General features: G+C 37.3%; 1 protein-coding gene across 1 annotated transcript; it reads right to left on the reverse strand.

Moving 5' to 3' along the window:
• Nucleotides 1-10,008: 10,008 nt before the first annotated feature.
• Nucleotides 10,009-11,424, reverse strand: LOC127839924 (acetylcholine receptor subunit alpha-1-B-like). Its single transcript, XM_052368316.1, has one exon. It carries the CDS (start codon nucleotides 11,422-11,424, stop codon nucleotides 10,009-10,011), a length of 1,416 nt encoding a protein of 471 aa, XP_052224276.1.
• Between the last annotated feature and the right edge of the window lie 1,398 nt (nucleotides 11,425-12,822).

The following is a 12,822-nucleotide window of genomic DNA, read 5'->3' on the forward strand; positions in this document are numbered from 1 at the left end:
ATGAAGTAACAATATTTATTTTCACTTATCCCTTTTTCACTTATCCCTTTTTAAAGTTTTGTCCACTATACTTTAATTATGCAGAAATTGTTATCAAGAGCATCTTCTCGACCAAAATACACAATCATGAACATCGGACTAGTAATGAGCCGCGTTCTGGGAGAGCTATGCTAAATGCGTGGGTAAATTGTCGTGACAGATTAGCCTAAGCAGTCCGCACAGGCTAATCCGGCTCGACACTTTCCGATAAAATTATTTTGTTCGTTTATATGAAATATATTTTAAACAAATAACCAGATTAAGGCGGACAGTGTCATCCCTCATTAGTCTGTGCGGAGTGCACATGCTAATCTGGTTCGACACTTTACGCATATGCTTAAAGGCCCGTTTTCCCAGACCGCGTCTCCAAATTAGCATGCGCATTGACGGCACTTCCCGCCTAAAATGGATTTGCTCAAAGAAGAGATTTCCTTTAAAATTCACTAAAAGCGAACAATTTCTACCCCTGATTAGCATGTGCAAACTTCACATGCTAATCTGGGATGACACTTTACGCCAATGCATTAAGCCCAGTTTTCCAAGAACGAGGCTTCTATGTACTGTGGGTTTTTTATCTTTGAAATTAATTTTGTTTAGATAAATTCTGCAATATTTAATTTTGAAATGTGTTTGAGGCTGCTATAAAGCTGCTGCCATTGTTGGTATTTCCATAATATTTCAGGTTGTAATCAATAATTTTAGCTTTCTTTGTCAACACATACTTTTCAGACTCATCTCAAGTTGGAATTCGAATAAAAAATTCTACATGCAGTACGTTTTGTTATAAAATTGGAACCACGTGTTGTTGGTAGTCGCGGGACATGGACGTCGTTTTTAATATCTTGGTGTTCCTTTTTACTCTAAGATTATTTTTCTTTGTGGATCGTGATAAAAAAATTGTTTGTTTTTTGCGCACCAAAAATGGATGCGAAGTTTTTTGTTGTTGTTGTCGTAAAATCATTACGAATATAATATTTTGGATGAAATAAAAATGGACAGAAAAGACGACAAATATTATCATTCGCCGATCATGAATAATCCATTTTGATTGTAATTTCTGATTGCTCTAATGTGTGGTTAGAGACGCGAAAACACACGTGCCTCGCACTGGTAAAACGGGCTTAAAAATAGTTTAGTCCCAGAATGATATCGCCTTTTCTCCCTGACTAAATCCCTTTTATCTCACAGCATGATTATGTCATGATCTGTCACCAAGAGCATTGCATTTTTTCGTAAGCCTCGGCTTGGAAAAACGGGGCTTAATGCATGTGGGTTAAGTGACTTACCAGAATATCTCGGACGACATTTTCCTGCTATACTTGATTTTCGTTTAAAAGAGACTTCGTCTAAGCGGAATATTCAATGAAAGAGGAAAGTGTCGTCCCTGATAAGCCTAAGGCTAATTTTGGGCTTCGTTTTACGCACATGCATGAAGCCCCGTTTTCCCAAAGCGCAGCTAATTTTATACCGCTAAGTCGGTTCATACAATCAAAACATTGAACATTTCTGTCAAGACGAAAAGTCTACCGGTAATTTGGCAGAAAGAGCAAAATATCCATACTGGCATTCGTTAGATTGATTGACTTCTGGAATCTGTTTCCATCGAGTTTCATTGAACGCTGATATTTGTAGATTTTTGCTTAGTCTTTTTGCAAAGACGCCGGGGAAAGTTTAATTCCGACAATAGACAATAATTTGTGTACAAAGTACAAACGCTGAGATCTAAAGTTGAAAATATCAACGATAAATTATCCGATTTTTCAAATATTAATTGTTAGAACATTATTTATAAACATGTTTTATCCGTTTTGGTAGAAATTAACTTACCCGTGCTGTGGGAAAACCGGCTTTAATGCATATTCCTAAAGTATCGTCCCAGATGAGTCTGTGCAGTCTGTTCAGGCTTACCAGGGAAGACACTTTCTGATTTTATGAAATTTTTCCTTTGCAGGTAGTGTTTTCTAAACGAAAATCCAATATATGCTGAACGTTTCGGCCCAAATAAGTATGTACGAACTGCACAGGCTAAACTGAATCGACACTTTACGCATTGAACTCCGCTGTCCAAAAGGGAAACTCTACTAAAATTGTTCCAGTTTATTATTGTTTACTTTCCTGTGTTTGCCAACTGGCTGTAAATACTAGCAGCATTTCGATCTTGTCAACATTCTTATTGAACTAAGTAGGAATCAACGCGCAACTTGCTGTAGTTGTGTTTGCATAATAATGGCTGAGCCATACGGAAGTCGCTGTAAATGCTTCTTAAATAAACGCTCAACAAAAAACTTGGATTACTGTGATAATTTGTTTAGTTAAGAATTCTTACGACTCCACCAAGATTGTGTGTTCATGCCTTTAATGATCAGTTAAGGTTGGTTTAGATCTCAACTCCATCGACTTGTTTAACGCTAATCATGTTGGAGCGCGAATGAGACTTGTAAGGGGCCCATGAACCATGAATTGTTGAGTTATATGTATCAAACGTGTTTACAACGCATAATGGACGAACGTGTGTTGTAAACGTTTTCGATAATATGTCACGTATTACTACTGAAGCTTAGAAAACAAAAACAAAATATGTGTCCCTTAATAGATTAATGTTATTAATATTTTATGATGAACGCAGTGCATGTATAACACCCGACATGTCGAGCTACTATTCTTATAAAATAAAGCAAATACAAGTACAAACATTTCCATTTAGTGGTAGAAGCTGCAGCAATGATTTGTGTTTGATGAGTAATACGTTTATGACATGCAATCAAATAAAGATTTTTAAAAAAAAGACATCCTTCTCCAGAAAAGTGTCAGTGAAGTTGTACATTGAAAATAAAAGCCGATGGACGAGTGCATTCTTTTAAGTTTTTTATTTTGGCTCGAGCCTGAAAATGGTACGGTGATACGCTTTCGACTTGTGTTACTATTTAGCCTCGCTATGGAACAAAACTGGACTGGATGCATGTTCGTAAAGTGTCGTCGTATATAAGCATTTGAAGTCCACATAGGCTTATCAGTTGACAGTTTCAGCCTTTACACAATTTTCGTTTAGAAAAGACTTCATTTACAAGACAAATTTCATAAAAGCGTAAAATTTCATCCCTGATTTGCCTGTACTGACTTCACAGGGTAATCTGAGACGACACAGTTACACATGCATTAAGCCTAGTTTTACCAAAACATGGCTCATTTTTTAGAATGATTATACTTTCTGTGTTTTTAGTTGGATGTCAAAGAGCGCATGGCGTGGATTGGTGCAGTTCCAACAGGGGGCGTGGCCAACAAAAAAAGGGTGTGGCTTGACGGTTCCGGTTCGGTGGAGTTTCTCAAGGGTATGGTAGCGTAATGTTGGACATGCATCTTGAGGCGGTTTTATTTAAGCCCTGCTCTGTGAAAACAGGCTTAATGTATGTGCGAAAATGTCATCCCAGATTAGCCTGTGTAGTTTGCAAAGGCTAATCAGGGAAGACACTTTCCAACTAAACCGGTTTTTCTAAACGAACACATCCATTAAAGCAAAAAGTATCGTCCTTGATAAGCTTATGCGGACTGCACAGGCTAATCTCTGACGACAAGTTACTCAAATGCATTAAACACCGTTTAACAGAGCGTGACTTATGTTCGTGAAAAATACTTCGTTATTGCGATTGCTAAAATCGCGAGTTATGTCCAGCGATTATCACCGGTTTAAATGCACCATTTTATTATCAACATACTAAGGCTGATATGCCTTTTGGGCTGCACATGAAAATGCATGTATGATTGTAAATAGGTGATGAAAATAATACTAGTAGAACTTTACTCCTGCACATTTGTTACTTATTAGATTATTATTGCGAATAAAACAAATCACATAAATATCGTTTTAGCGGTGTTTTTGTTTTCAAATTGTACGCTTTTATGAAATATTTACACTAAGATGCGAATATCCGTGATGACATATGCAAGCTATGATTGGTAATTTATTTCGCGTGATTTTGGATTAAACGCATACGAGTCACTGTGTTGTTTTTCTGCTGTTACGTGACCGACTATCAGTCACCGGAAGTTACAGATGAGCTCTGCGTCTCGTTAGCGGACGACACTACGATTTTGTTTCTGGATGGCGACGTCACACTCAATGCGTTAATCTGCAAGAAACGTAAGTGACGTCATAAATGTCCCTCGAACTCTTACAATCCCCGATTACTTATTAAGGACAATGAAAAGTTCCGCTTTTTTTGGGAGGGGAGCATATTATTTTTAATGTCAAGAATTACTAGTATGCATTCTAATAACGGTACGCCGTGCATTTTCTGTTAACTACATGTTCACTTGAAACTCGTAACGATTCCAAAATAAAAACAGATGTATCTCTTATATTTTGTCGTTTTAAATGTGACTGGTGGTGGATTTCTCTCTTAAGTATAATGGTCTCCTGATATAGAACAAGATGTTGATAGTTATTATTAACCAAAACTGTAATATAATGGCAGCTATTTCAACTAAAAGCACTTTGGGCTTGATCTCCTTAATCAAATAGCAATAATTGAGAAAGTTCAATATCGTTCAACAATAAATGGTTGTGGCATTTTTCTGTTCACGATAGCCGTCCAAAAACTGTACGTACCCGACGGTATGAATGTGACGTCAGAATTCATGTACCTGAACAGACGATATTTGAGCGTCTGCGTTCGCCAATCCTCGAAAAAATCAACATGGACACTTCCGGTGGCCATCATCTAGCAACCGTTGACGTCATACACGAGACGGACTGCGCGTTCAAGTGTTATACGATCAGAGAGTGCAACGCGTTTGTGGTGACGTGCAAGTCGTAAAGAAAGTGCAACGTGCGTCTGTGTAGCTTAATGGCGGGCTTTGATGTGTTTTGATTACAGAGGGGAAGTCTTTTGTAACAAATGATGTATTTCGCCGAGAATTCTGTTTTGGTTCTGCAATTCACATATAACAGCGATGTCTTGGAAATTTGTCGTTTATTTCGTTGTTATTTTATTTGACAATACACTAAAGTGCGACGGTGTATATGGATTAAGATTTGCATTTTGCCACTTGAAGGAGAAGTTTTTATTTTATCTATGCATATTTTACAACTCTTCGAAGAAATAACAATTATGTTTAACTGCAAACAATGATACCGTTTTTTGCGATTTACATGCCTTTGTCTTTTGCTGATTATTATTATTATCGTCTGATTTGGTTGGCTCCAGTCGCATCAATAAGATCGGGAACCACAGTAATTGGAAGAACGTCAAATCTCCAAAAAGTCAAACCGGCATCAAAAAAAAAAACACAACTCAATTAAGATCTTTTTGTTATTTTCTTATTAACATTTACAAATTGTTTACAGAAATTGAAAGGTTTGTATGAGTAGGAGTTATGTTTCCTAGGTCTCCGTTAGCTTTTGACTCCTTCTAGATTTTGAAATCGCAGATTTTTTCTGCTTATGAATATGGGGTTTCAATCGAATTGTTCGATTCTTTGAATTACCGGTATTTGTTTTATTCATCTGAAATTACCTCGGAGAAAATGAACCAATATTTTGTTACCTTATACAGTCGCATACCACTCCAGTAGGTACAGTTTTGATATATTCTTAAAACGTTTTCATAATATATTTCTAGACTGCCTACTCAAAAATGGATTGGATTTTAGTGGCTTTTGTTTTATTTGTTGCGTATCTCAATGTCAGATTTTCGAAATTCAAATATGTTTGTGCCGAAAGCTTCTGCTGCATTAGGAGTTTCAAATTACTTTGCATTTGTATTAAATGTCTTCCGCTAACTTAAATAGGATAAGAAGTTGCATTCTTCGAATCGAACATAATCCATGATGATGAATGCATAAACTGCAATTTGCTGCCCCCCCGCCCCTCCCCCCCCCCCCCCCCCCAATAACATACTTTTAATGACGAAATAACAAATACAATGCAACCTTGCAGTGTGTTGCATTTCAAAATTTGCGATAACTTTACTCACTGTCTGTAATGCCCAAAAATGTCTATTCGGGGATCGCTTGCTTAAACTTTAACTGCATCCATTACATTTGTCTTTCAAATTTCATGATTTTTAATAACACGTGTAAAATGAAAAACGCGAATCGTGTCATGTCGAGAGCCAATTTTAAGTTAACTATGTGATGATTCCCATTAAAGTCTTTCAGAGACTACATGGAAAACTATGTTCGTTACTGTTTAATTTTCTACGACTATCAACGCAGGGGAGACCAATTTGCATTTATGTATGCAAATCCATAACAATTATCTCCCCTAATGTACTTTATTGACTTGCGAGACGATTAAGTGTTACGGATGATTCCCCTTTTTACAGTTGGGTGGAACGGTGAACATATTCAATTATAAATAAATCGATGACAGAGATTTTTTTTTCCAACTACATGTCTCTAAAATGTTTGGTCATATTTCAAAACACATATTTCACAAACACGTATGTGTACAGCATCCCACAAAATCTTCATTGGCGTTGTTTTATTCTGCCGAAGTTTGAGTGTTACATTATTTATCGTTATAAGTCCTATCACCGTGACCAGGTAACCTACAGAACTTACAAGAGACAAGCTTAGCTGACCAAACCGGTTTACTATCACCGTGACCAGGTAACCTAAAGAACTAAAACGAGACAATCTAAGCTGACCAAACCGGTTTACTATCACCGTGACCAGGTAACCTACAGAACTAATACGAGACAAGCTAAGCTGACCAAACCGGTTTACTTGTACGAATACGCAGACTTACAAGTCCCAAAAAAGATCAGTTTATTTACACATTCTGTCCTGGATTAATAATTAGCTGAAAGTTTACATAATTGTATCCAATAACCATAGCCAAATCGATCGTATACTAAAGTATAGTAAAAACATTTTTAGAACGATTTGTATTCCGAGGTGACGTCAAACCAAAAGATGACATATGCACTAAAAACACATTTAAAAAAAATAAACATCAATCAAACCATAAAACAAATATTAAATAATAGAAAATATGCGGGTTTATACGGTGACAATTGATTAACGATGAATTTAATAATGTTCGCCAAGCCAAGTACTCCTCTGTTTCTAAGCATTGCATGATACACTTTATGTTTATCCCACACTCACCGAATATTCTCGCTATGAGCCCCGCTTTGGGAAAACGGGGCTTAATGCATGTGCGTATTGTGTCGTCCAAGACATACCAACCATAGAAAACCGGAGACTAACAACTTACAATATTTACGCATTTAAAACGGGGCTTAATGCATGTGCGTATTGTGTCGTCAGAGACATACACCCATAGAAAACATGAGGCATACAACTTAGAATAAATACGCATTCAAAACGGGGTTTTATATCAAAAGCGAACCGGTTAGTCGAAAGAGCGAAGATGCGCCGCGCTCTGGGAAAACCGTGCTTTATGCATGCACGTAAATCTTCTTAACTAAAGTCTAGTTTATGTGGAAATTATTGTTGTCTTAAATAAACCCGTGCGGATTGAACAGGCTAGTCTGGAACGACACTTTACGCATATGCATTATTTCTGGTTTTCCTGCGCAGCTCAATGGTATGTATATTGATCCCTAGATTTTTCATCATAACAAAACTATTAGCTATTGGAACTCTGTGATATTTTTCATTAATTACAACATAAATGCGCATCATTACACTTCACACTTATCGAAGTTATATATCATTCATTCCAAGCGAAATTCAAAATCGGTATCTGCATGTCAAATATTAATGGTGTATGTCAAATATATAGAGAATACTAGGTCGGTGCCGACTAAAGCAAAGTTTACTTTGCTTTATTCGGCACCGACCTAGTATTCGATTTATCCCATCAATTTTCTAAGTCGTAAATTATTTCTTTAAAAATAGAATAATAAAATCGAATTAGAATCTACACGGACAATCCCAAAGTTATTTTAAGCAAACATTGTTTCATTATTTTAATCGTGCCGAGCCTTATACATTACAAAAAGATAAGGTACTAACCTGTTTTTCTGTTTATCATACCTCTACGTCTCCGATTTTTAGGAAATAATGAAAAAACACACCAAACAACTGCAGCTTTAGCATGAAAGAACATGCATTGTGTCGAATGACGTGTTAATAATGACGTCACGAGTACGCGCACTTAATATTTGTAAATAATGCTTTTTTGTTTTTTAAGTTGCATTATGTGTTAAAAATATATTACATCTTGGTATCAAATTGTTTGTTTTGTTGAACCTGATTCGATCTTACTAAAAATGATTACTTTATAGTTGATTCCGAGTAATATGACCATTCTCCGACGTGCGTGACAGCTATATTTCAGCACTGCCGAAACAGAGGAAAATTTATTCCACAGCGGTTTATTTCGACAATGCACGTCTGATGATGGGATACATAGAGAATACTATGTTAGTGTGATTGTGTACTTAAATTTATCCCACGAGTGAAGAAAGGTTTACATGGCGTGGCTTGCCGAGCCTTGTAAGCCTTTCTGACACGAGTGGGATAAATTTAAGTACACAATCACACTAACATAGTAGACTCTATTCTATTTATCCTACAATATTGTTTTATTTAATATATTCCTAAAATAAAAGCAAAAACACATTAAATTAACTGAATCTTACATTGCGTAGTAATATTTATTGTGATCTTTCCTGTTTACGGAAATCGAAATAGTCCTTAAGAATTCTACGCAAAAGAAAAGTAACGAGACAAAATATCGCTATACGCCTCGATTCAAATTTAATCAGCGTTCCAAATGTAACACACTCAAGTAGAACACAGACGGTTGTGTTCAAACTACAATTCTTGTTTCACCACTGTAAAAAAAACAAAAAACAACCATGGCTCCCGCCATTTTGAAATTTACAAAAAGTGTAGACACATACCGTGGCTACGTGAAGCATGATTCAGCATTTATTCTCGCCGATATTGTTAATTTTAGTCTTTAAACAACTCTTCTTTTTACACACTTTATACTTACTTACATAAAAGTATTGTTCTACTCGCCGAAGTTGTATAATAACCACGTCCATGTTTATTTTCGTAATGTTTAATTTGCTTCCATGACGAGTTAAAATTCTAACTTCATCGCCATCCATCTTTTCCATTTTAAAGCACTGGATGTAAGCAGGCAATTCTTTGTGGATAGACATTCTTTGATCGACTGACAAAGGAACGACTAAACCATCAAAGAAATTACCATTTTAATTCGACATCGATTTCCTTCGAAAAGTTAAAGAACAATTCACTGACACTTTTCTTAAATTTAATCCATCAATTGTTCAACAAACATCGCGTTATTCGAGTACATTCGACATTTTAACTAAATCGAAAATGTAGTCTCACCAGTTTCATTCCAGTTTTATATCCAAACACTGTGTTTTTCACATTCATAATATTATAATAATCCATCGTAAACACATACACTCGTAAACTTGTTAAACGACTGCGTACCCAATGACCTAACTGACGTAATCAGGGGTGATAGGCCAAAATAAACTAGTCCCTACGTAATGTTCTTAAAATAAGTGTGGAAGAAACCTGATCTAAAAATAACCGTGGAGAAAACCTTATCTTTTCTTTATGAGTCGTATTTGTTCTATAAAATCATTTAGCTGTAGGATAAAAATAATAAAAAAGCAAGTACCGATAGGAACATTACAATATCGAATTCAACAAATATAAGAAGAGTCTTTTGTGTGATCGAAACCAGTCAACGGACATACAAATATGCACATACAAAGTAAATTTCAGTTTTTAGCTTGTTAGAAAATCAGCAGTTGTGAATTAAAACTAGAGAATTGTACGTTCTTATTGTTTATCACATTCTGAGTCAAAGTGTTATTATCCCAAATTACTTTCTTTGCAGATTGGTTATTGGTATATATGCCAATATATAAATTCGTTGCAACATTTGGAATGCACGTTTTAAGCTGGTGTGCTGCATTCTGTCGCTTTGTCGACAGCCAACACGCCGGTCTATACGCGCGTCGCAATAGGCACCAGGAAAAACACGCTGAGCGCGGCCTGGGCGCCGAGGAACGCTACGAAGAAGAATGTGTCGAGAATCCCGGCAACGGACTCCCACGTGACTCCGGAAGCGTTCTCGTCGGTATCTGCTTTGCAATCATCATCGTCGCCGTTGTTGTCCGGCTGAAATTCTTTAACGAAAAGTATCGATTTTGTCGCTACGGCGTGGTCATTCTTAGCGATTTCCGGTTTCGACGCACCGTTTTGAACAGGACTTGTCGATTGGTGCTCATCCGTTATCCTGTCCGCTTGAAACTTGGACCGAAACGTGGAATCGGCAATATTTCCCGGTCTCATCAAATCTATTTCTTCCAAGGCCGGCGTTATTGCGCGCTTATTTTTGCGCGCCCGGATTAACTTCCGGATCTTGATGCATTTGATGATCTCGACAAAATGGACCAGCCATTTCGGCACATCGGTGCCCGAATCGTTGCTAACCTTCAAAAGCAGGATAGTAACGATGCTCAGAAAACCGGAAAAGAGCAACATTAAGATGACGTAATAACAGAACAGGGACATGGGCGATGACGTTTGTGGCATGTATATCATTATCGTCTGCAGCAGAACCATAAACGATAGGAAGCAGGTGATTCCAAAGCCGACTCGTTCACCGGAAGCGGCCGGAAGAATAAACACGAAGCCGCTCAGAAGGGATAGTAATAGTACCGGAAATACGAGATTGATGACGAAATACATTGGATTTCGATTGAATTTGATCGTAAACATTGCGTAATCGTAACCGCCGACTTCTGAAATTTCTGCCGTCGTTTCTTCGATTTCCCACACACCATTGACGTCATAATTGTCCAAATTCCACTCGCTACTACCCAAAGTCAGGGTGAGAATCGAACGGTTCTGAAACCAGGTCGTGAATGATAACTCGCAATTATGTTGGTCGAACGGGAAATACGTCATATCCGGCTCGCACGCGACCTTCGCGATCATTCGCGGTTTCCAGTTCACCTCCGCCGTCCGCAAATTAAACCTGACTTTGTAGGTGGAATCGCCAACTCTACTCACCGAGTCTGCCGAGTTCACCATCACAATGACTGGCGTCCAGACGCTTGAATAGTCCACTATCACCGTGTCCACCTCGTGTGTTTTTGAGTTTGGGAAATTACCGGTCTCGTCCTTCCAGGACATGTTCAGACTTCCGATCAGGTTCAAGGCACCGTCCACGGCATCGAAGCCGCCGATGGAGAACAACTCGAACCTGACACTTACCGGAAGTGGCAACGTTGCGTCGCTTCGCGGCACTATCGTATGGTAGGTGCTCGAATCCGGGCTACTTGCGTGTGAGTAGGCGTCATAGAGAGACACGTACTCGGCTTTTATCTTATCCCACGTCGTCGAACTCGATTGCATCAGGACTACCGGTACTACTGACATCAACCATAGCAAAGCGGTATTCATTTTCGAGTTTTTAATAAGTAATTGTATTTTTAGTAACGTTCGACGAGTTTTCAAACGTTATTGTCTCCTCAGTCTGATTATTCTTCAACAGAACACGATGTAAAAGGCCCGTCCGTTTTATTTCCTGTTATTTATCGTGTTACCTTATTCTTCTGTCACGACCAATAAACGTTATTTCGGATTGCTTTGATTTAATATAACATAATTAATGTGTTTTTTTCGTTCAAAAGCATTAGAAAAGAACGGATTCGCAGAACACTTGTATAATACAATTACCTCACAAATAATTAAATTAAAATGCTCTCTTCAACACATAAAACCTTATGTTTCCTACGAATCACGTAGTTCCTTTTAATTCACATTTCACCCTTATTTCTACGTCGCTTTTTTTTAACTTAAATAACAGGACTGCTATCCAAGTTCTATCTTTTAACTAAATTGAATTATAATTATAAAACATTACTTATCCGTTTCATTATTATGTGCCTTTATCAGTTCATCTTAAATCACGCATCGCTACGGCTCTAATGTTTTAATAAATCAAATGGTTGTGCAACAGTCATTGTTTTAATACAACAAAGGATTGACCTGTTCATCAAAGGGTTGTTCTGTTCAACAAAGGGTTTATCTGTTCAAATATATAAGATGATATATGAGGTATTTGAAGATTTGCGAAATGTCAAAAAGCAATTTAAAATAGTCAATGATTATATATCTTTTAAAGACTTGTACACAGATTTAGGAAATGATTTTAGCAATTGCATAATACCATTCGTTAATTGGTTTATCTTTTGTGAACTAATTTTCACAACTAATATTTTTCATCATACTTTGAGCCGGGAACGACACGGCTGCATTATGAGGCAAGCAATCAAATTGTTCTCAAAACTAGCTGATGTTTTCCTGATATTATTTTTTTTTTCATTTTTTTAAATATGAGACGCGTGTTGAAAGTCCAGGCTTAGTGCATGTTCGTACAGTTTTTGACTGACCTGTGCAGTCCGCACAGGCTAAACAGAGACAACACTTTCCGCCTCGACTGGATTTTCGTTTAAAAGAGAATCCATTTAAACAAAAAAAAATCCATTTATCGGAATGTGTCAGGCCTGATAATCATGTGCGGACCGCACACGCTGGTCTGGAGAACGATACTTCACGTATATGCATTAATCCCTGTTTTCACAATCATATCAATTGTTATGCACTTAGCTTGCATTTGCTTTATTATGAATATGACTCAAAATTGAAGCTATAAAATGCAGGCCCGTAGGCAGGGTTTTGAAAAGGGGGTGCGAATTTTTCTCTAGAAAATTTTGAAAATGAAACGTAAAATCCTGCATTCTGGGGACT

The sequence above is a fragment of the Dreissena polymorpha genome, chromosome 7 (genome assembly GCF_020536995.1).
Source record: "Dreissena polymorpha isolate Duluth1 chromosome 7, UMN_Dpol_1.0, whole genome shotgun sequence".
NCBI lineage: Eukaryota > Metazoa > Mollusca > Bivalvia > Myida > Dreissenidae > Dreissena > Dreissena polymorpha.